A 24,764-nucleotide genomic window follows, 5' to 3' on the forward strand; every position below is an offset into this window, starting at 1 on the left:
CCTGCTTCACATTCTTTGCTATAGTGAAATCATACAGTTCTGTTATTTTAATAATTGCTTACATGTAGTTGCATCAGTTGGAGTTCAGTCAGGAGACTGAAATCACATTCATAATTTGAACATGTAAATTCTGATATTTTATGACATCAGCATATAAAAGAGTTATCTGTTTATAACAGTTCAATTCACAATAACTAAAATACAGACTCAAACCAAATATGTATCAACTTATGATTGGATAAAGAAAATGTGGTATCTATACATGGTGGAATACTACAAAACCATAAAAAAAATCCTGGAGCCGGTGCCATGGCTCACTTCGTTAATTCTCCACCTGCGGCACTGGCATCCCATATGGGCACCAGGTTCTAGTCCCTGTTGCTTCTCTTCCAGTCCAGCTCTCTTCTGTGGCCCGGGGGGCAGTGGAGGATGGCTCAGATGCTTGGGGGGGCCCTGCACCAACGTGGGAGACCAGGAGGAAGCACCTGGCTCCTGGCTTCGGATCAGCGTAGCGCCGGCTGTGGCGGCCATTTGGGGAGTGAACCAACAGAAGGAAGACCTTTCTCTCTGCCCTGTCTCTCTGTCTATAACTCTACTTGTCAAATAAATAAATAAATAGAAAGAAATCCTGTCTTCTGCAACAAAATGTTTGCAATTGGAGACTATTATGCTTAGTGAAGTAAACCAGTCCCAAAGAGAAATGTGATACTTTTTATCTGATTTGTGATAACTAATATACAAAGTACAAAAATTGTAATGTATATGAGTGAAATTGACATCTTGAGATTTGATTATTTTTATAGCCCTTGTCTATACTTCTGAGGAACAGTGATCTATCTAGTTAATATTTGTTGAATTCTTTATGTAGTGGATGAGTAATCTTGTTATTATAAAGTAAATTGAAAGTATATCATTGCAAAAATTAAAAAATAAGTAAGAAAGGAAAGGGTAGGGAGAGCAGGAGGAAGGGAGTGTGGGCAGTATCACTATGTTCTTAAAACTGTATATATGAAATCTTTTCCCTTTATATAAATAAATTAAAATAACAATATAAAAATTGTTAGCTAATAAAAGGGGTAAAAGAAGACTCAAGAGTATACACACAGCAACTACAAAAAGCAATAACCACCTGCAAGGTTGAAGGAATGTGAAACTTGGACTTTTCCAACCCTTCCTCTACCATGGTTGAGATTCAGACCTACTTTGATAATAAATGCAGCCATAGGCATGCAGACTGGTAGTGATGAAGAAATTTACAGGCCATAGCATCTGCTGCTACTCTCTGAGGCAGATTAACAGACACTATGGTTGTTTGCTGAGGTGTCACAAAATAATCAGTCTCAAGCAACAGTTGCTCAAAAGAAAGCTTTATTCACTTATGACAAGTAAAGGAGACACTGACTAGGTATAGTTACCTAAATAAAATGCCTCCTTGAGAAGAAGTTTGCAAGGGTTTTTATAGAAAGGGTTAGGGGAGTGGCCAGGATGTAGAAAAGGAGAGCAGAAGGGCCCTTTCTGCTCCAACAGCTTCCATCTTCACACGTTGTGTTATTCAAAAATTTGAATCAGACTTGTCTCCTGCAATTTTCCTTGTGGTGACTTGGTCCTCACTGAGTACAATGCTGAAATATAAGCCTTCTTTGAATGTCCTCTAAAAACCAAGTTCAAGGAAGTAAACTGTTTCAGAGTTTATGCCCTGTGGCCCCTCTTGCCACTCCATTGGGGGCTACTCTCTTCTACCCCATCTCACATGATAATTTGCTGGCTATCAGATGGAAAAACAGCACACACACAAAAGAAGAATCCTCCTTCTCTGACCTCCCAGTGTCTGTCCAGTACCATCTTTGTTAAAAGTATAAAACTGTATCCACTGACAAAGGAAGAATGTCTACAGGGTTTGTCTTGAGAATCTCAAAATAAGGCAAAGGATTTAGGATTGAGAGGTAGTATGGTAATAACTAATACAGGGAATAATTTCAAAATGTGCATTTCTTTTTTTTTTTTTTTTTTTTGACAGGCAAAGTTAGACAGTGAGAGAAAGGTCTTCCTTTTCCATTGGTTCACCCCCCAAATGGCCGCTAAGGCCAGTGTGCTGCACTGATCTGAAGCCAGGAACCAGCACCTCCTCCTGGTCTCCCATGCAGGTGCAGGTCCCAAGCACTTGGGCCATCCTCCACTGCCTTCCCGGGTCACAGCAGAGAACTGGACTGGAAGAGGAGCAACCGGGACAGAATCCGGTGCCCCAACTGGGACTAGTACCCGAGGTGCTGGCACCGCAGGTGGAGAATTAGCCTAGTGAGCCACGGCACCGGCCTCAAAATGTGCATTTTTTAACCTGACCTGTCTTTGAAATTCCAGACTTCTTTAGAGTAACAGAGAGAAGGAGAGACTGAGAGATAATTTCCATCTGCTGGTCCACTTCCCAAATGGCCATAGCAACTAGAACTGGGTCAGGCCAAAGCCAGGAGCCCAGAAGTCCACCTGTATCTCCTACATGAGTATTAGGACCCCAAGTACTTGGTTCATCATCCACTGTTTTCCTAAGTGCATTAGCAGAAAGCTGGATCAGAAGTGGAGCAGACAGAATTTAAAGAAGCACTCTGACATGGGATGCTCGCATTGCAAGCAGAGGCTTAACCCACTGCACCACAAAACCAGCCCCCCAAATTCCAGACATCTGCATGTCTAGATATGGATGTCACAAATCTGCCTCAGTCTCAGCGTGTCTTCTTCATTATCCACATGTGAACAGTTCTCCAGATCTGTACTGTAATTGCTATCTGAAAATGTCTCTGGAATACATCTCTTTCTTGAGTATATACAAGTGGGTTTCAAAAAGTTCATGGAAAATTTTCATTTTCCAGTTCCATTTTCCTAAAGCTTTTGAAGCACCCTAATATAGTCTTTCAGTATATTCTATCTCTACCACTATCATAGTTCAGATTCTCATTATCAATTTATATATTTTTTTTGGACAGGCAGAGTGGACAATGAGAGAGAGAGACAGAGAGAAAGGTCTTCCTTTGCCATTGGTTCACCCTCCAATGGCCGCCGTGCACCACGCTGATCCGATGGCAGGAGCCAGGTACTTCTCCTGGTCGGTCTCCCATGGGGTGCAGGGCCCAAGCACTTGGGCCATCCTCCACTGCCCTCCCTGGCCACAGCAGAGAGCTGGCCTGGAAGAGGGGTAACTGGGACAGAATCCGGCGCCCCGACAGAGACTAGAACCCAGTGTGCCCGTGCCGCAAGGCAGAGGATTAGCCTAGTGAGCCGTGGCGCCAGCCTCATTATCAATTAAAACCAGTCCCCATGTTTAAAATTGCATGACTCTCCATCTGTTTTCCCATAATCATATGAATGTATTGCCTAAAACAGGTTTTCTTCTCAAAAACATTTAACAGTCTCTTTTCAACAAAACAAGGTCTATATCATTTATATTAATATTCAAGCAATTCACAAAATAACACCAATCAGTATCATTTCTTGCTGTGTCCTAATACTGCCAGTATTGCTACAAAAATGTTAATTATTGAGCAATTACTAATATAAGCAATTTATATGTATAATCTTCTGCAATAATACATAAAGTATTAAGTATTATTTTCTGTATTTACAAAGGAAAATTGAGGCAAAAGAAGTAACTTGCCTAAAGTCATAGTTAGTAAATAGTGAAGTCAAGCTCTAAACCCAGATATCTAACTCTAGAATCTGTGCTCTTAACCACTATGTCATATATCTCCCTAAAATAGATAGGAATAAAGTTAACCAATAGGATAAAAGGTATATAAACTAAAAATCATAAAATATTGCTGAAAGAAATTTAAGATACAAATAAATGGAAAGACATCCTGTTTTAATGAATTAAATGACTTAATGTTATTAATTGAAATTACAACAGATCTACAGATTCAGTGAAATTTCTATCATGAATGCCAGTGATGTTTTGGAAAAAGGAACCAGTTCTACCAATACCTTGATCCTGGGCTTTTAGCCTCCAGAACTGTCAGATAACAAATTCATGTTGTTTAATCCAGCAGGTTTGTGGTACTTGATTATGACATGAAAATTTTTATGAAAAACTGTGCATGGATTTCAAAATTTTTTGCACCAAAATACTGACATTTTCATCCCATGTTTCCACAAACTTTCTAAAGTATCCTGGTAGCTAGGTGATAGATAATTATTCAGTGTTAACAGGGAGTGAAGTTCTGATACATGCTACAATATGGATAAACCTTGAAAACTTTTTGCCAAATGAAATAAGCCAGACTCAAATGAACAAACCGTATGGTTCCACTTTTATCAATTATTTAGGATGGGCAAGCCATAGAGTCAGAAGAAAAAGTTTACCAAGCAAAACAGTGGAAAGAGGAGTAAGGAGTTAGTGCAAAATGAGTAATGATTGTTGTTTGGGATGATAAAAAAAAACTTTGGAAATGTGTATTCATAGGTTGAATAGCATTTTGAAAGTGCTTAGTGCTATTAACATTTAAAATGGTGAAAATGGAAAACTTCATTACATATACTTTACTACAACTTTTTAAAAGATTTTTTTAAAGTCTTGGGGCTGGTGCTGTGGCATAGTGGGCTGTCTCCGCCTGTGGCACTGGCATCCCATATAGGGGCCAGTTGGTGTCCTGGCTGCTCCTTTTCTGATCCAGCTCTCTGCTTCTGGCCTGGGAAAGCAGTGGAAGATGGCCCTTTCTCTCTCTCTCTCTCTCTCTCTGCGCCTCTCCTTCTCTCTGCGTGTAACTGACTTTCAAGTAAATAAATAAACCTTTAAAAACAAAAAGTTGTTGAATGAGTTATGCATCTACTATTTTGCACTTAAAAGATCCCAAGGTTCTCCGGAGGAATTAACAAACCAAACTGTTGAATTTCTAAAAATTAGACTACTATCTCTCTGCCAACTGAATTACCTATCTCACATCTACTAGCCACCTTGGCAATTAGACTGCATTCCTCACCCCTTGTACCTCTTTTACTAAAGCTCCCGGTGTTGAGGAGGGGAGGGGTCACAATATTAAAGCTGATCCTGACTTCTCTTGCATACCTAAAGAAATCCTTTACTCTCTACTAGACCATTTTCTAAACCTTGACCAACAGGAGCATATCTGTCATTCTGACATAAATACATAACAGCTCCCTTGTCCTCCATGTTTCTCCTTCTCATTAATTCCTCATCGAGCACTAGCCCGCTTTCTCATCCTGGTTAGCATCTCTCAAGATTCCTTGACTTTAATGCTGTCAAACCCTGAAGCTGGGTATCAAGGGAATACAGTCAGTAAATTATTTATTCTGCCTAAATTTATTTAATATTCCATGTCCAAGATTGGTGGTGAGTGTATATGTTTAAGATGCTTTATCATTAGCTGCAGGTAAAGAGGTCATGTTGAAAAAAGTATAAATCATTGGTAAATATTATTTTCTACATGTTTATTTAACTTCAATCAAGTAAAAAAGTAGGATCAGTTTTACTGAAATTTTATTCACCTATTTATTTTGATGTGACTGTGATCAAAATGAAAGGGTATAAATATGTGCTGAAGAGATGGGGATAAAGAGATAAGAGGGAGAGAAGCAAATGAGAATGACCCAAAGTTAATCATGCATCTAGCTGCCTACCTTATCCTATACTGAACTTGCAGCATTTCTTCTGTGGCACAACTTTTTGCTGAAATTTACACAGATGTAGGCAATTATGCCTTCAAAACTTGAAATTTGGCTTCCAACACAGTTTATCCCATTGTCTACACAGATGCCATTTGAGTGAGAATTGAGGAAATTCAAGAATTTGGAAAACGGTAAACTCCATCAATGGCAGAGCCTTTTTGAGTTCATAAAGTTTAAAAAAAAAAATGAACTCTTTGGTAGCTTTGGTGTGTATTCACAGGCTGATTTGTCAGACTTGCCAATCAGTGTCTCTGGCTTCTGTATGTCCTTATCTTCCTCTCATTCTCCTTCTTTTTCTAAGAGCAAGGTCCCTGCAGTGAGTGGGCTCAAATACCAGGTGACTGAGGGGGACAGACTTCCAACTCTGTGGCCAGCTAGCCCTGAACCTACAAGCAGCTGCTTTTCTTCTCCCCAAATGTGATTCAGAGCTCTTAGACTTGAGTAGAGGAAATAATAGTGCCCTGAAGATGTCTTCAACATAAATTGACACTGGTTCTCTAAGAACAGTGTGTCTGGGAGGTAAATGGCTCAGGAATGAAAAGAGAAGTCTGCCTAGAGTTCTGTCAGGTGCTTTCAGGCTGCAGACAGCTTTAGAAAACTAACAGGCCAGACTCAGATAAGGAGATCAAACAGAAGCTTTAGAGTGTGCTGGCTGAAGACAGCAATAGAAAAATCTGACGTTGACCTTCTGGGTGTTTCTGTTTCACTAGAGCAATGCCATCACATACCAAGAAATTGGTTTTACAAAAGGCGTATTTTAAACTCGGCTCCCCAGATTCCAGAGGAAAGTTCTTCTCTGGTGCTTGCTTTAGGAAGGTTAAGAAAAGGCAAAAGGGAGAGTGAAACAGATGTATTTCCATGATGAGCCAAGTTCATTTCCTGTCTTTCCAGATCTCATGCCTGTAAGAGTAGGGAAGCATTTAGTTTACAAGGGGTGGGAGTCAAGCATTTTCCCTTATCCAGGGTTCAAATCTGGAATTGGTGAGTTTCAGGAAAATAAATACAAAAGTGTTTGTATATAGCTACTTATACTTTATTTGGTTGGTAGGTTTTGCAAAACATCCATTGCTTTCCTTAGATTATCAGAGAGGTCCATGGGCCAAACCAGCCTAAAACTGTTGCCCTCGATCTTACCTTATTTCACCTTCCCCTGTCTTCAAGGACAGAGACCATGAAAGTAGAGACCAAGTGGGGGAAAATTAATCCAACCTGTTGACAAATTCTCTGAATAAGTAAACTGGTAACCACCCCATTGATTCCTTCCAGAATGACATTATATCAACCTCTTATAGAATAAATGAAAAATGAAACAGCACCCTCTACCACTCCATCCCCATCCCAGCATCCTTTATTCCCTTTATTTTACCTAAAGCGTTTCATAACAATATGCTCCTGTGTCACTGTCCCTCTCCAGTAAGAAGGGACTCAGTTTGCTCATTCATCTTTGGAAGGACTCGTCATCTCATCTACTCATTCCAGACAAAAGAAGATTGAATAGAATTACCAGTTGAGTCCATCCTGCTTTTGTTTCCGTTCTTAAAAATGCTTAAAAGGATTATTATAATCCAGCACTATATAAAGCCATTAGAAAAAGATTGAGGTAATTGAGCTTATCTTAGCGTACATACCTAAGTGCCAAACTATAAACAGTATCCAACTCTACTGCCAGATGTGGAGGATTGGTGAAATCTTCAGGTAGGAAGGGATGACGGAAGGACGAATTTCTGTCTAGACTGTTTCTACCGCTATTTCTGCTTTTTTTAGTTTCATTGTCCACCATTTTCCCACTATTCAATTCCTTATATCAGCGCTAATATAATAATTGTAAGCAATTATCTTTTTTTACTCACCTGTAACTTTTCAAAGTTCGTGCTTTATTCAGAAAATCATAAGCTTAGTATTACAAAAATAAAGTTTTTCCTATATTGAAAATATTTGAGAGTGATGTTTAAATTTTCTTATAAGAGACATGCATACCTGTGACATCAGGTGTAGACCAAGAGTGTCACAGCCAAACTGGAACCTAAGGTCCTTACATCCTTATAGAGTCACAAACTGCTAAGTGACTCACTGTCCTCCAACACATATTTTACCTGTATCACCCACCTTGTGTTAGAGCTCTTGTCCTGCTAGGATGGTAATGGTAGAAGATGTTTTGAAGGAGGAAAGTTAATAAATTCCAACTTAAGCACTGCATTAAAAAGAAAAATTGCAATTTTACAGAAGTCATGAACTCTCCATGTTGCTTGTCAACCCATTCCTTTGTTGCAGACAAGTTAGTTTTTGTTGTTTGACCACCTCATGTTCATTCACATGTACAGTAGACTGTATTATAATTAATTCCATGCTTTTTACCCATAAATTGCAAACAAGCTCAGGAATCCTTCAAAAGTTGTATATTCAAAAAGATACCCCTTTATTGCCTAATTTACATCAGGATTATCAGAACCTAGCAAAACAACACCAACAGGCAGCCCATGCTCAACATTCTTTCTTCTTTCCACAGATTCGAAATGTGGCAGCGAACCTCTGTGTGGACAGCAAGCATGGAGCCACAGGAACTGAGCTAAGGCTGGACATCTGTGTCAAGGATGGCTCTGAAAGGACATGGTCTCATGAACAGGTATGTCAGCCCCCGGAAGCCACCACCATGGGGCCAGAAGGGGCTGAGGCAAACATGGAGGGACACAGCAGGAACAAGTCTCTAGGTGGGTCATAGGAATCTGGAGTAAGGTGGTCATTCTGCCACCAACTAGCTCTGTAGTAAGTGAATCACTTAACTTCTCTGTTTCTGTTTCTCTTCAGGGCATTTGCAATAATCAAGAAAATTTGTCTAAATATAAGCACTTTAAATAATAGAAAGGATAGTAGAAATATTGATTGTGACTCTGCTCCTTCCCAGATTGAGAGTTTTCAAAACATTAAAGGCTGGTAAAATGCTGTGGAACTCTACTAACTAAATCTCATGGGTTTAATGGAGGACTCTGTTATTCTGTGCTAAGGACTTTATCTAAACTTATCTTTCCCCTCTGGCTATATATTGAAAAGAATGCTTTAGGTGGACCTCTTATTGCAACAATATTTTTAGTTGTCTACATGAAGGGTAACTTTGAGGCAACAACACCTCAACCTGGATTTCATGGGAGACCTGTGTTGCTTTTGTCTGGAAAACATTTCAGTACAACTTAGTTTAAGTGAGTTGTGATTTTCAGTCTTTTGTGAAACATGAAAGCCCTTTTAAGGACCTTTTCTTATACTGTTTTATTGATGAAAAAGAAAAGATAGTGGGTAAAATTGTGTCTTCCCCTTTGTAGTGTTTTGTTTTTAAATTATAAAACATTCCAGTAAGAAACTACAGAAAATATCACAGAAGACATTTGTGCACTGATCAAACACATCTAACAAGTATAATGGCTACTGCTATATTGTTTTTTTTATTTATTTTTTTTTTAATTTTTGACAGGCAGAGTTAGTGAGAGAGAGAGACAGAGAGAAAGGTCTTCCTTCGGTTGGTTCACCCCCCCAAATGGCGGCTACTGCTGGCGTGCTGTGCCGATCCGAAGCCAGGAGCCAGGTGCTTCTCCTGGTCTCCCATGTCGGTGCAGGGCCCAAGCACTTGGGCCATCCTCCACTGCCTTCCCAGGCCACAGCAGAGAGCTGGACTGGAAGAGGGGCAACTGGGACAGAATCCGGCGCCCCGACCGGGACTAGAACCCGAGGTGCCAGTGCTGCAGGCGGAGGATTAGCCTAGTGAGCCGTGGCTCTGGCCAACTGCTATATTGTTTTGTTTTGTTTTGTTTTGTTTTGTTTTGTTTTGTGTTGACAGGCAGAGTAGACAGTGAGAGAGAGACAGAGAGAAAGGTCTTCCTTTGCCATTGGTTCAGCCCCCCAATGGCTGCTGTGGCTGGTGCACTGCGGCTGGCGCTGATCTGAAGCCAGGAGTCAGGCGCTTCCTCCTGGTCTCCCATGGGGTGCAGGGCCCAAGCACTTGGGCCATCCTCCACTGCACTCCCGGGCCACAGCAGAGAGCTGGACTGGAAGAGGAGCGACCGGGACAGGATCTGGCTCCCTGACCAGGACTAAAACCCAGGATGGCGGTGCCACAGGCGGAGGATTAGCCTATTGAGTCACTGCGCCAGCGCTATATTGTTTTATGCATAAAAATTAATATAGTCAAAGCCTCTTCTATCCTGTCCCCATCCCTCTCTCTGCAGAAGGAAATATTCCAAGTTCAGAATAGTATGCCTTGTCTGTGCTTTCAGCTTCCCAGAATTGTCCACAACACCTCCCTTATGAAAACCAAAAAGCTAAATAAGCAGTTCTCTGTAAGGCATCACTGCTGTCCTGTAGCCCTATTCCTCATAAGACTGTCTTGTAATTAATCTAGAAACAGCTCACAATGTCCAGCCTAGCACATTAAAGAGCGGTTCGGATTCACTTGGATTGAACATGTTGGTGCTTCCCACTCGCTGCCCACTGCCCCTTCCTGCCCCACCACTACCCTGCATTACAGTGAAGAAAAGTTTGATGTTAGAAAAATAGCACTAGACCAAGTCCACCACACAGTTCAGAGTAGACTCACTCAGTCAACACTGCCTCTCCTCTAACCCCACAGCTTCATGATATTCTAGAAGGATCACGGGCCTTGCAATCAGACCAACCCAGATTTCAGTTTAAACCCAAGTGGTCTTGTGAAATTGTTCAATATTTCTAATACGTAGTTCCTCTATCTTTAGTTTTTAAAAATATTTATTTACATATTTGAAAGGGTTACAGAGAGACAGGGAATCACACATACAGAGAGAGAGAGAGAGAGAGAGAGAATCTTCCAGCCACTGGTTCACTCTCCAGATGGCTACAACAGCCAGGGCTGGACCAGGCCGGAGCCAGGAGCCAGGAGCTCCATCTGTGTCTCCCACATGGGTTGCAGGGGCCCAAACATTTGGGCCATCTTCCAATACTTTTCCCAGGCCATTAGCAGGGAGCTGTATCAGAAGTAGAGCAGCTGGGACACAAACCAGCACCCATATGGGATGTCAGCGTCCCAGGCAGTGGCTTTACCCACTATCCTGAAATGCCAGCCCCAGTTCTTCCATCTTTAAACAAGAACAATAAAACCCACTCACTGACAAAGTTGTTCTGAGAATAAATAATACCTACGATACAACAGTATCTCCCACATATAATAGGTGCAGAATAAGTGCACTTTCCCTTCTGCCTCCTCATACACACCCACAAAACCACTAAAAGCTAATACCAAATTCGAAATCTCTGTCAGGTCCAAGGGAGCTGTGACTTTGACTGCATTCGCCCATTCCCAGCATAGTCACCAAGTACTAGTTATCATTCACTCAAATGCATCCTGCCGTGTGTGCACACGGCAGTGAATTCAGTGAGAAGAACTTGCATTCTGCTTCCTCAGTCTCCTTCTATTAGCACCACAGGGATGTTACCATGGATCTGAGAAATGGTAGGATTGGACTGACTTCAGCCTGGGAGCAAAAGAGAAGGCTTAAGAGGCTGTCAGTATGACTGGCATCTAAAGTAGAAAGAGATTTTACAGGAAGGGAAAGCAGCAAGCCACGGAAAAGTTTGTCTCTTTTCTCTACCACCTCTATTCAGCCTGACCAAGAAACAAACACATCTAGCCAGCTGGCTGCCATGAAGGTACATGCCTTCATGGCTGCATTAGGTTTTGTATTTCTATCTTTTAATATTTTAAAATGAATTCTGCTCATGCCTGCATATTTTATTTGACAACTGAAAATGAACATAAACAGTGCCTACTATATTGCATACACTTTAAAAAATTGTTGCTTCTTTATCCCACCCAGGCTGAATTGCAAAAATCTACAGCATGTAATTTAAGAAATGGTCACCAGAGAGCAGCACCAGACAAGCAGAAAACACTTCATGGGCAGAACAAAAAAGACTAGCGAATGCAGCTCTTTGAAAAGGAGATTTCCAGTCTCTAGAGATCCTAAAAATAGAGCTACAGGAAGATTAAAGTTTGACAAGACGTGAAAAATGAATTGCATTTGAAACATGTCTTACCATATATTAACTTGTAGGCTAAAACATCACAGGCTGCTTCATTTTCCAGTAATTAACTGTAAGCTATGTTCAATGTTACTCAATGACATAAAAATTAGGATTCATTCCTCTACATTTGGATTAAAATTCCTGGATCAGAAAAGAAGTACATCAGGTTATAAAAATTAGGGATATTCCTCTTAGTTGAAAAGCATTTAAAGAACACAAAAGAAGTGCTTATTAGAGTTGAAATGTTTTTTCTTCTAAAAATAAAACACAAATGAATAAGCAAAACCATCACGTGGGAAACAGAGAGGAACATATTATAGCACCTGGAAAAGAAAATGCCTTTTGTTGTGCTCACTCCGGCAGCACATATACTAGAAAATGCCTTTTGTTGCCGAGCACAAATGATGACTAATCCGGCTTCTGTGAGGGAAGCAAATGTATGATTCATTTTTCCAGGGTGATCTACTTAGCTGTTTGATATCACTGTAGCATCCTGTGCTGGCGCTCAGTTTCCTTTAGGGACCAAGAAAGAAAAATAAAAATAGATCCAAATAAGACTGTAAGGTCTGGAAAGAATAATCCCCAGCTCCCATTATGAGTCCAAGGGCGAGGAGGAGGGCTCTCCCTGGCCTGCTTTGACTGTTCTCCCTCTGCGAGCCCAGCAGCAGGCTCCCACCTCCCGCTGCTCAGGACGGCTTGCTGCAGAGCTTTCTCTGCGGAGGGAGCAAGTGCTCCCTTGCCGAGACCTGAGGGGGGTACACAAGCAAGTCAGTGCATGTGTTGAAAGGACAGAGTCCTTTCCTTGGGAAAAGCAGTCTCACTCTCAGGGGAGAGCATATTGATGGGTATACACTGCAAGAAGAAACATGCTCTCCCTCACATTTCTGCAAAATAATGATGAAACCTAGTAATGAAGTAAAATACAACTAACCGAAGAGGAAAAATATATTTTCAATCATCTCAGTCATACAGCAAGATTAAGATAATGTTATCCATATAATACCATTGATTTAAGCAATAAAATAAAAGTTAGCCTTCTAAGTTTACATTTTAAAGTATTGCTGAAAAAGATGGTAATAAAGAAACTAACATTAATTCACTTTATTTTTTAAAAGATCTAACTGTTTTATTTGAAAGAGTTACTGAGAGGGAGAAGCAGAGGCAGAGAAAGAGAACGATATCTTCCATCCACTGGTTCACTTCCCTAATAGCCACAATAGCCAGGGCTGGCACAGGCTTAAGCCAGAGCCAGGTGCTTCATCCAAGTCTCCCACATGAGTGCAAGAGCGCAACAAATTGGCCATCTTCCACTGTTTTCCCAGGCACATTAGCAGGGAGCTGGATCAGAAGTGGAGCATTTCCCTGATTGCTAATGACCTTGAACATTTTTTCATGTGCCTGTTGGTCATTTGGATTTCCTCTTTTGAAAAGTGTCTATTGAGGTCCTTGGCCCATCTCTTAATTGGGTTGTTGGTTTTGTTTTTGTGGAGTTTCTTGATCTCTTTGTAGATTCTGGTTATTAACCCTTTATCTGTTGCATAGTTTGCAAATATTTTTTCCCATTCTGTCAGTTGTCTCTTCACTCTCCTGACTGTTTCTTTTGCAGTACAGAAACTTCTCAGTTTGATGCAATCCCAATAGTTAATTTTGGCTTTGACTGCCTGTGCCTCCCGGGTCTTTTCCAGAAACTCTTTGCCTGTGCCAATATCTTGAAGGGTTTCTCCAATGTTCTCTAGTAACTTGATGGTGTCAGGTCGTAGATTTAGGTCTTTAATCCATGTTGAGTGGATTTTTGTGTAAGGCGTAAGGTAGGGGTCTTGCTTCATGATTCTGCACGTGGAAATCCAATTTTCCCAGCACCATTTATTGAATAGACTGTCCTTGCTCCAGGAATTAGTTTTAGATCCTTGATCAAATATAAGTTGGCTGTAGATGTTTGGGTTGATTTCTGGTGTTTCAATTCTGTTCCATTGGTCTATCCATCTGTTTCTGTACCAGTACCATGCTGTTTTGATTACAACTGCCCTGTAGTATGTCCTGAAATCTGGTATTGTGATGCCTCCGGCTTTGTTTTTGTTGTACAAGATTGCTTTAGCTATTCGAGGTCTCTTGTGCCTCCATATAAATTTCAGCATCATTTTTTCCAGATCTGAGAAGGTCTTCGGTATCTTGATTGGTATTGCATTGAATTTATAAATTGCTTTTGGGAGAATGGACATTTTGATGATATTGATTCTTCCAATCCATGAGCATGGAAGATTTTTCCATTTCTTGGTATCCTCTTCTATTTCTTTCTTTAAGGTTTTGTAATTTTCATCGTAGAGATCTTTAACGTCCTTGGTTAAGTTTATTCCAAGGTATTTGATTGTTTTTGTAGCTATTGTGAATGGGATTGATCTTAGAAGTTCTTCCTCAGCCATGGGATTGTCTGTGTATACAAAGGCTGTTGATTTTTGTGCATTGATTTTATACCCTGCTACTTTGCCAAACTCTTCTATGAGTTCCAATAGTCTCTTAGTAGAGTTCTTTGGGTCCCCTAAATAAAGAATCATGTCATCTGCAAAGAGGGACCTCAATAGACACTTTTCAAAAGAGGAAATCCAAATGACCAACAGGCACATGAAAAAATGTTCAAGGTCATTAGCAATCAGGGAAATGCAAATCAAAACCACAATGAGGTTTCACCTCACCCCATTTAGAATGGCTCACATTCAGAAATCTACCAACAACAGATGCTGGCGAGGATGTGGGGAAAAAGGGACACTAACCCACTGTTGGTGGGAATGCAAACTGGTCAAGCCACTATGGAAGTCACTATGGAAATTCCTCAGAAACCTGAAGATAACCCTACCGTTCGACCCAGCCATCCCACTCCTTGGAATTTACCCAAAGGAATTTAAATTGGCAAACAAAAAAAGCGGTCTGCAGCCTAATGTTTATTGCAGCTCAATTCACAATAGCTAAGACCTGGAACCAACCTAAATGCCCATCAACGGTAGACTGGATAAAGAAATTATGGGATATGTACTCTTTAGAATACTATACCGCAGTAAGAAACAACGAAATCCAGTCATTTGCAACAAAATGGAGGAATCTGGAACACATCATGCTGAGTGAAATAAGCCAGTCCCAAAGGGACAAATACTATATGTTCTCCCTGATCGGTGACAACTGACTGAACACCAAAAAGGAAACCTGTTGAAGTGAAATGGACACTATGGGAAACGGTGACTTGATCAGCATAACCCTGACTGTTAATGAACAACTTAATACATTATCCCTCTTAGTAGTTTTTTTGTCTGTTCTACTTAATATGACTGGTTTAATTCTGTAATTAATACACAGTTATTCTTAAGTGTTAAAAATTAACTGAAATGTGATCCCTGTTAAACATAAGAGTGGGAATAAGAGAGGAAAGAGATGTATAATTTGGGACATGCTCAAGCTGACTTGCCCCAAATGGTAGAGTTAAAAACATACCAGGGGATTCCAATACAATCCCATCAAGGTGGCATGTACCAATGCCATCTCACTATTCCAAGTGATCAATTTCAGTTCACAATTGATCATAATGAAAGGACTAAGAGTCAAAGGGAGCACATAAACAATAATAACCTGCTAACACTAACCGATGGAATAAATAAAGGGGAGAGTGATCCAACATGGGAAGTGAGATACTCAGCAGACTCATAGAATGGCAGATGTCCTAAATAGCACTCTGGCCTCAGAATCAGCCCTAAAGGCATTCGGATCTGGCTGAAAAGCCCAATAGAGTATTTCAGGCATGGAAAGCCAAGACACTCTGGCAAAAGATCTCTGTGAGTGAGATCCCAGTGGAAAGAACAGGTCTTCAAAGAAGGAGGTACCTTTCTCTGAAGGGAGGAGAGAACCTCCACTTTGACTATGACCTTGTCTAAACAAGATAAGAATTGGAGAACTCAGAGGGCATCCATAGCCTTGGAAACTCATGACTGGAGCATAGGGAGATTACTGATGCCATAGACAGGAGTGTCAATTGGTAAAGTCAACAACAGGAGTCACTGTGCACTTACTCCTCATGTAGGATCTCTGTCCTTAATGTGCTGTGCATTGAGATTTAATGCTATAACGAGTACCCAAACAATATATTTCACTTTGTGTTTCTATGGGGGTGCAAACTGTTGAAATCTTTACTTAATGTATACTAAACTGATCCTCTGTAAAAAAAAAAAAAAAAAAAAAAAAAAAAAAAAAAAAAAAAGAAAGAAATTATCAACTCCCAACTTGACTCTCACTGGGATTAAACATGACAATAGGTCTGATCTGATTTCATCATCATTTAAAAGAAAATCATCTATTATTTTTCACTTTATGTTTCTGTGTGGGAGCAAACTGTTGAAATCCTTACTTAATGTATACTAAGCTGATCTTCTGTATATTAAGATAATCGAAAATGAATCTTGATGTGAATGGAAGGGGAGAGGGAGTGGGAAAGGGGAGGGTAGTGGGTGGGAGGGACGGTATATGGGGGAAGCCATTGTAATCCATAAATCATACTTTGGAAATTTATATTCATTAAAAAAAATATGCAAAAAAAAACCAAAAAAAAAAAAAAAAAGAAGTGGAGCAGCCTGGGCTCAAACTGATGCCCAAAAGGGATACCAGCACTGGTAGGGGGCAGCTTTACCCACTGTGCCACAGTGCCAGTCTCCCATTAAATTCACTTTAGGCCAGCGCCGCGGCTCACTAGGCTAATCCTCCGTCTAGCGGCGCCGGCACACCGGGTTCTAGTCCCGGTCGGGGCACTGGATTCTGTCCCGGTTGCCCCTCTTCCAGGCCAGCTCTCTGCTGTGGCCCGGGAGGGCAGTGGAGGATGGCCCAAGTGCTTGGGCCCTGCACCCCATGGGAGACCAGGAGAAGCAGCTGGCTCCTGGCTTTGGATCAGCGCGGTACACTGGCCACAGCACGCCAGCCGTGGTGGCCATTGGAGGTGAACCAACGGCAAAGGAAGACCTTTCTCTCTCTCTCTCTCTCTCTCACTGTCCACTCTGCCTGTCAAAAGAAGAAAAAAAGAAAAAATAAATAAATTCACTTTAAAACTGAGGGATCTGAAGCTGAAAAAAAAAATCAAATGGTATTGTTGTATAGTAAAGCTAAATACTTTTGTCAGAAAGAACAGCCCAAGGGTAGGGACAAACTATAAATTTCAAAATAAGATTACCCAAAACAATGAAAATAGTTTCATAAGTTCTGCTTTGTTTTGATTTGACAAGATTGCACACAGGAAACTGCCTAATGAATGAAAGACTCAGTGTTTGGTTTGACCTGGGCAATAAGATAAATGGTAATAAAAAATACTTTAAAAATGTGAAAGAAAAACTTCAGCTAATTGCAAAGGAAGAATAAAGCAATTTATGGGAATTTAATCAACAAGTAAGAAAAAGAAGGAGGAGAGAAAGGAGGGAGGCAAGAGGAAGAGGAAGAGGAGGAAGGGGAAGAAGAAAAGGAAGAATACATAAAACACTGTGAAGACTACATCCCAATCATCAGACTCCAAGTATAAGAATAAACACTGCAATATAATAACAAATTTAGAAACAAAAGTCACCTAATGGAACACTGAGATATAGTTGTGACAGTACGTGAATAAGTCTGAGAAACACATTTGCCTGTGTTTGCTATAATGCAAGTATTCTTCTGGACTGAACTATCCATCCAATAAAAAGTATCAAAACCTATTTCTAAAGAAGTCTGGACCCATACAGTATAGCAGTGGCAAGCCCTTCACACTCACCAGCCTGATTTCCCTCAGCTGTGCAACAGGGGCTGGGCTAGGCAGGCATCGCTGTCCTTTCCAGCTCTGGGCTTCTGAGTGAATAGAAACCAAACACAGGGACAGAGAAGGAGATGGAGAAACCCACCAAGACTTCTTGTTCCTATGTTGATCAGATTGCATATTGAATAGGGAAATATTTAAATAAAGACTTAATTAAGGGACTGGCACTGTGGAACAATGGGTTAAACCACCACCTGTGACACCAGCATCCCATATGGGCACCAGTTCCAGTGCTGACTGCTCTACTTCTGATCCAACTCCCTGCTAATGCACCTGGGAAAGCAACAGAAGATGGCCAAGTGCTTGGGGCCCTGACAGTCATGTTGCTGACTGGAATGGAGTTCCAAGTTCCTGGCTTTGACCTGGCCCAGCCCCAGCCATTGTGGCCATTTGGGGAGTGAACCAGCAGATGGATATCTATCTACATCTCTCTCTCGCTCTCTCTCTCCCTCTCTCTCTGCCTCTCCCTCTCTCTCCATAACTCTGCCTTTCAAATAAATAAACAAATATTTTAAAAAGATTTAATCAAAGCCAATGGCAGGTTACAAACCAGGAAATTTCTATTCTAATAGTAGGTAAACTGAATCTAGAATCATCAAAGTTGAAAGTTCAAAAATTATGATTATTAGTGACATTGCTGAAGTTAGACAGCAGCATTGAGTCATTTTGTGAACTAAAAAAGACTAATCCATTTATATCGACATTTATCTCAATATGCATTCTGTTAACAGGATGTCAAAGTTTCATCTATTCAACACAAATTTTACTGAGCATCTATTATGTAATCAATAATTTCTCTGGGTACTAGAAATACATACAAAAAAGCTATGACCCCACCATCAATTATCTCACTATCTAGCAATGGATACAGAAACACAAAGGGACATTCATGATCAGGTAAGGGATGAGAAGGGTAAGAAGTCCAAGGAGTAAGGCTTCTTGGATGAGTGGCTACCTAAACAAAATCTTAAGGCTGGTGAACATTAATTCATTTGGCTGGTGAACATTAATTCAGTTGGCTGAACATTAATTCTGTTGGCCTCCCAACAGGTGGGTCTTCCATGAACAAAATCACAGAAGGGAAAGTAATAGTGTTCTTTGCGCAAAGAACTGCAAACACTTGAGCACTATTAGGATACAAACTAAATAAATTTTTAAAAAAGGAATGAAGCTGAAAAAGAACTGTATATTAGTTCATTTTGCATTACTATAATGAAGTAAAGCAAAGAAAAAAGGTTTAGCTATCTCACTGTTCTGGAAGTTCAAGGGCCTTCATCTGGTGATGGCCTTCTTGCTGGCAGGGTCCTGAAGTAGCACAGGGCACCACATGGCAAGAGACAGGAAGCCCATATATATGGGCAAGTGTGTGTGTGTGTCATTCTCTCTCCTTCTTCTTATAAGGCCACCAGTATTCAATCAATCATGGGGCTGCCTATCGATGACCTTTCCTAATCCTGATCACCTTTCAAAGTCACCACCTCTAAAAGCCATAGTAAGATTACGTTTCCATGACCTTGATACTTCACAATGGGGATTAAATTTCAACAAATGAGCCCCTAAAGAATACACTCAAACCACATCCAAATCATTGCAAAAAAGAACCAGATTGTGGAGGCCGGCATTATGGCATAGCCAGTAAAGCCACCACCTGCAATGCCAGCATCCCATATGGGCACCAGTTTGAGTCCCGGCTGCTCCACTTCTGATCCAGCTCTCTGCTATGGTCTGAGAGAGCAGTAGAAGATAGCCCAAGTGCTTGGGCCCCTGTGCCCCTGTGGGAGCCCTGGAAGAAGCTCCTGGCTCCTGGCTTCAGATGGGTGCAACTCCTGCCATTGCAGCTGTCTGGGGAGTGAACCAGTGGATGGAAGACCTCTCTCTGCCTCTGCCTCTCTGTAACTCTGCCTTCAAATAAATAAATAAATCCTTTTTTCCCAAATAAACCTTTTATTTAATGAGTACAAATTTCATAAGTATAACTTTAGGAATGTAGTGATTCTTCCCACCATGCCCGCCCTCCTACCCTACTTCCTCCTCCCTCTCCCATTCCCAGTCCCATTCTCCATTAAGATTCATTTTCAATTAACTTTATACACAGAAGATCAACTCTATACCAAGATTCCTACAATTTGCACTCATACAAAAAAAAAAAACTGAGAACAAGTTTTACAGTTAATTCTCATAATACAACTCACTGAGGATAGAAGTCCTGCATGAGAAGTAAGTACACACTGACTCCTGTTGTTAATTTAACAAATAACTCTTATGTATGATGTCCATGATCACCTGAGTCTCTTGACGTGAGCTGCCAAGGCTATGGAAGCCTTTTGAATCCACAGTCTCCATCAATATTTAGACCAGGCCATAAACAATGTGGAAGTTCTTGCTTCCCTTCAGAGAAAAGTACATCCTTTGATGGCCACTTCTTTCCACTGGGGTCTGTCTCACAGAGATCCTTCATGTAGGACATTTTTTCCCACAGTGTCTTGGCTTTCCATGCCTGAAATACTCTCCCGGACTTTTCAGCCAGACCAGAATGCCTTAAAGGCTGATTCTGAGGTCAAAGTGCTAATAAATAAATCTTTTTCTTTTAAAAAAGAATCAGATTGTGGAAAGGTCATCACGTGTTAAAGTTTAACTTCTTTAAAGACTATGTGAAATGCCATGGGATTTTAGGTTGAGAAGGAACATATAGGCATTTTAATGCCATATAAGCATTTCAAACACTCTACTCTGAAGACCAAGAAGTGCAGGTGTATGAGAACCAAAATAGGAGCATGGAACCAGTTAGAAGGCCAGGGGAATCACAAGTTCTGATTAGAAGAGAGTGATCAAAATCAGAAATAGCTGAATAGACGTTTCCTTGTGCAGGATTTAAATAAATCTAAACATGTTTGTTCACAATCATATTTTTATGCAACTTAGTACAGACATTTGGCCAAATGGTTAAGATACTAGTTAGGATGCCCACATCCCATATCAGAGTAGAACCCAGCTCTGGCTCCTGACTCCAGCTTCCTGTTAATGCAGATCCCAGGAGGCAACAGTGATGGCTCAAGTAATCGGGTTCCTGCCACCCATGTGGGAGGCCTGGGTTGTGTTCCTTGTTCCCAGCTTCCTCCTCAATTCAGCCCAGGCAGTCACAGGCATTTGGGGAGTGAACCAGTGGATTAGACAGTAGTCAGTTGATTGATCTATCTATCATCTATCTGTTTTCTCTCTGCTTCTCAAATAATCAATTTTAAAAAAAAGCTACGGAAAGGAACTATACAATCCCTTTTCATGAATCCATTTCAAATGCCTAAACTAAAACCACTGTTCCTTCTACTTAAATCATTCTCTTCTGTTCTGTCTTCCAGGGAGACAGAATGTAATCACTTGCCATTACTCAGACAGTTGTCATTTCTATGCTTGATTTAGGTCATTTCTTTCTCATTTTCTTCAGACCACTTAACCCAGTTCTTTCATTTTTCTTGAGCTTCTCCACCACTTAACTGTTTTGGTTAGCTAGCCATCTCTGGAATTGCACTGATTCTCTACATTTTCTTTCTGAAGCAGGACCTAAAAACTTGAATATGCTAAAGACCTATTCAGTGTTGAATGTATTATCTACATACAGCTCAGCACAGTGCTTGCATTTATGTCACCAGAGTCTCCCAGACAGCTTTTCTTTATTTTGCAATTCACAGCTTGGCTTCACTCAGCTAGCCTGCCTGAGGTCTTATTGTAGGAATTATATAACCTCACTGAAATTTTAGAATTAAAAGAAATCACAGGGATAACCTGGTCCATTTTCCCATTTACTTAGATATTTCTTCTACACACTCTTCAGGTCTTGTCCAGCTCAAATAACTCAAGTAAATGCCCTTTGTTGGTTTAATTTAATACATTGTAAAATAAATTTAGTGCATCATAAAGTAGCATTTCATTTTTTAACATTTATTTATTTATCTGAAAAGCAAAGATCTATTCATTCACTTGAAAGGCATCATTACAAGGAGAGAGAGAGGGATTGATCTTCCTTCTGCTGGCTCACTGTCAAATGGCCACAAGAGCCAGAATTGGGCCAAATGGATCCCAGGAGCCTAGAACTCTCTCTGAGTCTCCCATGTGGGTGGCAGAAGTCCAAGCACTCGACCATCTTCTGCTTTCTCAGACTTTAGCAGGGAGTTGAATCAGAAGTGGAGCAGCTGGAACTGTAATGGGTGACCACACGGGATATTGGCATCACAGGCAGCAGCTTAAATTACCATACCACAATGCCAATCCCTTACAAATAGCAGTTTAAATATGATGGAATGAGGTAGATAGTATAGGAAAAACTAGGATAAGGAAAGGTTGGATGGACTATGAATCCATTAGACACAGTAAGTCATTTCATGAACTTCTGTTTCAGTTAGAACAGAGGCAGATCTGTGAGGAGCAGAGTGTGAACTGTATTTCTTACTGAGAGTTACAATCTAAAACTTCCTGCCGTGCCCTGTAGAATTACTCTTACCAGCCTGAGGCAATTACTTTGCCTATCTTTTACTTCATCAAGCTTAGCTTTCCTTTAAATTAGATTTCTCCATGTGCCAGTATCAGTTCAGCTCAACTCTACTCCTTGTCTTTTTTCAGTTAGTCACTTGTTTAGGCTAACTGTACAATATTTGAGTCAGTAACATTTTATCAAACGAGCGCATTCAGGATGATATGGCCATAGACTAACACTTTATATCTAAATGAAAAATGTAAAGGTTTTATTAAGACTTTCTCCCATTCTCTCTCCTCCATCTCCCTTCCCTCCCCCTCTCATTCTCCCTTTCCTTTTTCTGTCCCTATCTCTCTCTCTCTCCTCCTTTGAAGTCATCTTCTGTTATTCCCTCCCCCACACCATCTGTAAAAGGAAACTTCTCCTAATTTGTGTATTTTATCAGCCAGGGCCAAAGGTCTAGTTTTTACTGCTATAGCACTTTATAATACATGTCTTTTTCTACACCTTTATTATGACAAGTTCTTTTTTGTAAACCACAAAGCAGGAGTTCTAAGTTACTAAAAGACGTAACTTCTCCCTGCTCTCCAATCTTTTCTCCCAATTAAACTCACTGCAGCTTTTCTGCTATTGTTGCTTGCTAGCTCTTCACGTTTGGATGGAGAGAAGATATTCGACCTGGTGAGCCGCTGCACACTCGTAAATTCTGCTTTGATGCGATCTCACACAGCAGCCCAGTCACTCTCTATGACTGTCATGGTATGAAGGGGAACCAGCTCTGGGGATACCGAAAGGTAGGCGTCACTTCATTTTGATCATTCTCCAGTTGCTATAGCTTAAGTTTTTCTCAAAGTGTTCTTTAAAATCACACTGTCTTGATTTAAAGTGTTACTTGGACATACACATATGTATTTCACTGACACATTTGGAGACCATCAGAAAAGATTAAGGGAAAGATGCAGTACATAAAAAGGGGAAAGCTTTTGGTTTTACTTGTTATGCCTATACCCATCACAATCAGGGCTGAAAAAACGCCTCTGAGCCGAAACGCTAGCACTACCAAAGATGGATTGAGGCTTAACATGGTAGTACCTGAAAGTTGGGGCCATGTATCCAACAAACACACATACATATTTGTTTTTGAGAACCCCAGTTGAGAACCAGCATGGTAACACAGCAGGTTAAACTGCTTCCTGGGACACCACAACCGGCATCCCATGTGAGCACCAGACTGAGTTCCTACTACTCCACTTCCAGTGCAGCTCCCTGCTAAGGCACCAGGGAAAGTAGCAGATGATAGCCCAAGTGATTGGGCTCCTGCCATCCCTGTAGGAAACCGAGATGGAGTTTTAGGCTCCTGGCTTCCTCCTGGCCCAGCTGGAAGAGCTCTGTCTCTCCCCCTGTCTGCGTAACTCTGCCTTTCAAATAAATAAATAACTGCTGGGGGGAGGGGGGAGAGGAGAACCCAATTCAAAAAACACACACACACAGACTCACAGATTAATACATTTATTCATTTTATTCAGTGTCCTAGGCTCACTAGTCTAAGAACTATCTCTGCTAAGACAATTAAATTTACATATATGTAGATATAATTGTTGCAATCCTTATACAAAAAGTGACCCATGTGTAACTTGCCCAAGTATGTCAAGGGAGAATTTATGAGAGAATCAATAAGCATGAAGAATTATAAAGTTGGGGCCTATGCTGTGGCATAGCAGGTAAAGCCAATGCCTGCACTGTTAGCCTCCCATGTGGGCATCAGTTCAAGTCCTAGCTGCTCCTCTTCCAATCCCTCTCCCTGCTATGGCCTAGGAGAGCAATATAAGATGGCCCAAGTACTTGGGCCTCTGCGCCTGCATGGGAGACCTGGAAGAAGCTCCTGGCTCCTGGCTTTGGATCGGTACAGCTCCTGCCGGCCATCTGGAGAGTGAACCAGTGGATAAAAGACCTCTCTCTCTCTCTGACTCTAGCTCTGTCTTTCAAATAAATAAATAAATAAAATTAAAAAAATAAGTATACAGTTAAAACAAGTTCAAAAACAAATAGAAACGTGGTTTTGATTTAGTAAAATAAAGAGCAATTAAATTACTATTTTTAGGTATTTTCATTAAATTTCCTTTGATAGCTTTTTAGAATACTATACAAAAATCTTTGCTTTCTAAGGCAGAACTTGGCTGTCAATTAGCAAATACTCCATAAGCTCCATGCTGCCCCCTCAAAGTCACTGATTCTCCAGGGGCCTGCTGAGTTTTGCCTTTGCACTCCCTAGGGCAAACCAGGCTTATTATGGGTTCTCACTTTCATCATGAATGTGGCTTTCATATGGCTGAGGCCAGGCCAGTGTACCCTAAATTACAGAAAGCTGAGGGGAAGAAGCTGTGGAGAATCAATACGGAGTGGAGAACCGGTGTGATGTTTGTTGCCTCACTTAATAAGCACTCTGGTTTCCACCTCTTAGGGGTGGACACTTAAAACTACACCCACTCAAAGGCAGATGTATTTGTACAAATTTATTCTGCCTCCCACCTTCACTGTCCGCAACAGCTGGCAGATTGTGGCCATGTATCCAGGAAAAGTACAAAATATTAGTTGTTATGTTTCCTGTGAAACAACCTAAAATCAAAAGAGCTCATAATAAGTTGGTGTCAGATACAATATGGGGGTGGGAGGATCAATGCCGTTGGAATCCTCACTGTTTTCTTCATGAAATATAGAATAAAAGACTAATCTTGTCAGATACTTTTGCTAATTAATACAGCACAG

The 24,764-nt window shown here is 40.8% G+C and overlaps 1 protein-coding gene across 1 annotated transcript in view; it reads left to right on the forward strand.

Moving 5' to 3' along the window:
* GALNTL6 (polypeptide N-acetylgalactosaminyltransferase like 6) overlaps positions 1-24,764 on the forward strand; it is a 1,246,993-nt gene that overhangs the window by 1,201,516 nt on the left and 20,713 nt on the right. The window contains exons 11-12 of the mRNA XM_002709470.5: positions 8,180-8,296; positions 22,643-22,792. Of these exons, the coding sequence (XP_002709516.1) occupies positions 8,180-8,296; positions 22,643-22,792 (267 nt within the window). The remainder of the gene's footprint in view (positions 1-8,179; positions 8,297-22,642; positions 22,793-24,764) is intronic.

The sequence above is a fragment of the Oryctolagus cuniculus genome, chromosome 2 (assembly GCF_051225735.1).
Source record: "Oryctolagus cuniculus isolate XC-2025 breed Fujian yellow rabbit chromosome 2, ASM5122573v1, whole genome shotgun sequence".
Classification (NCBI taxonomy): domain Eukaryota; kingdom Metazoa; phylum Chordata; class Mammalia; order Lagomorpha; family Leporidae; genus Oryctolagus; species Oryctolagus cuniculus.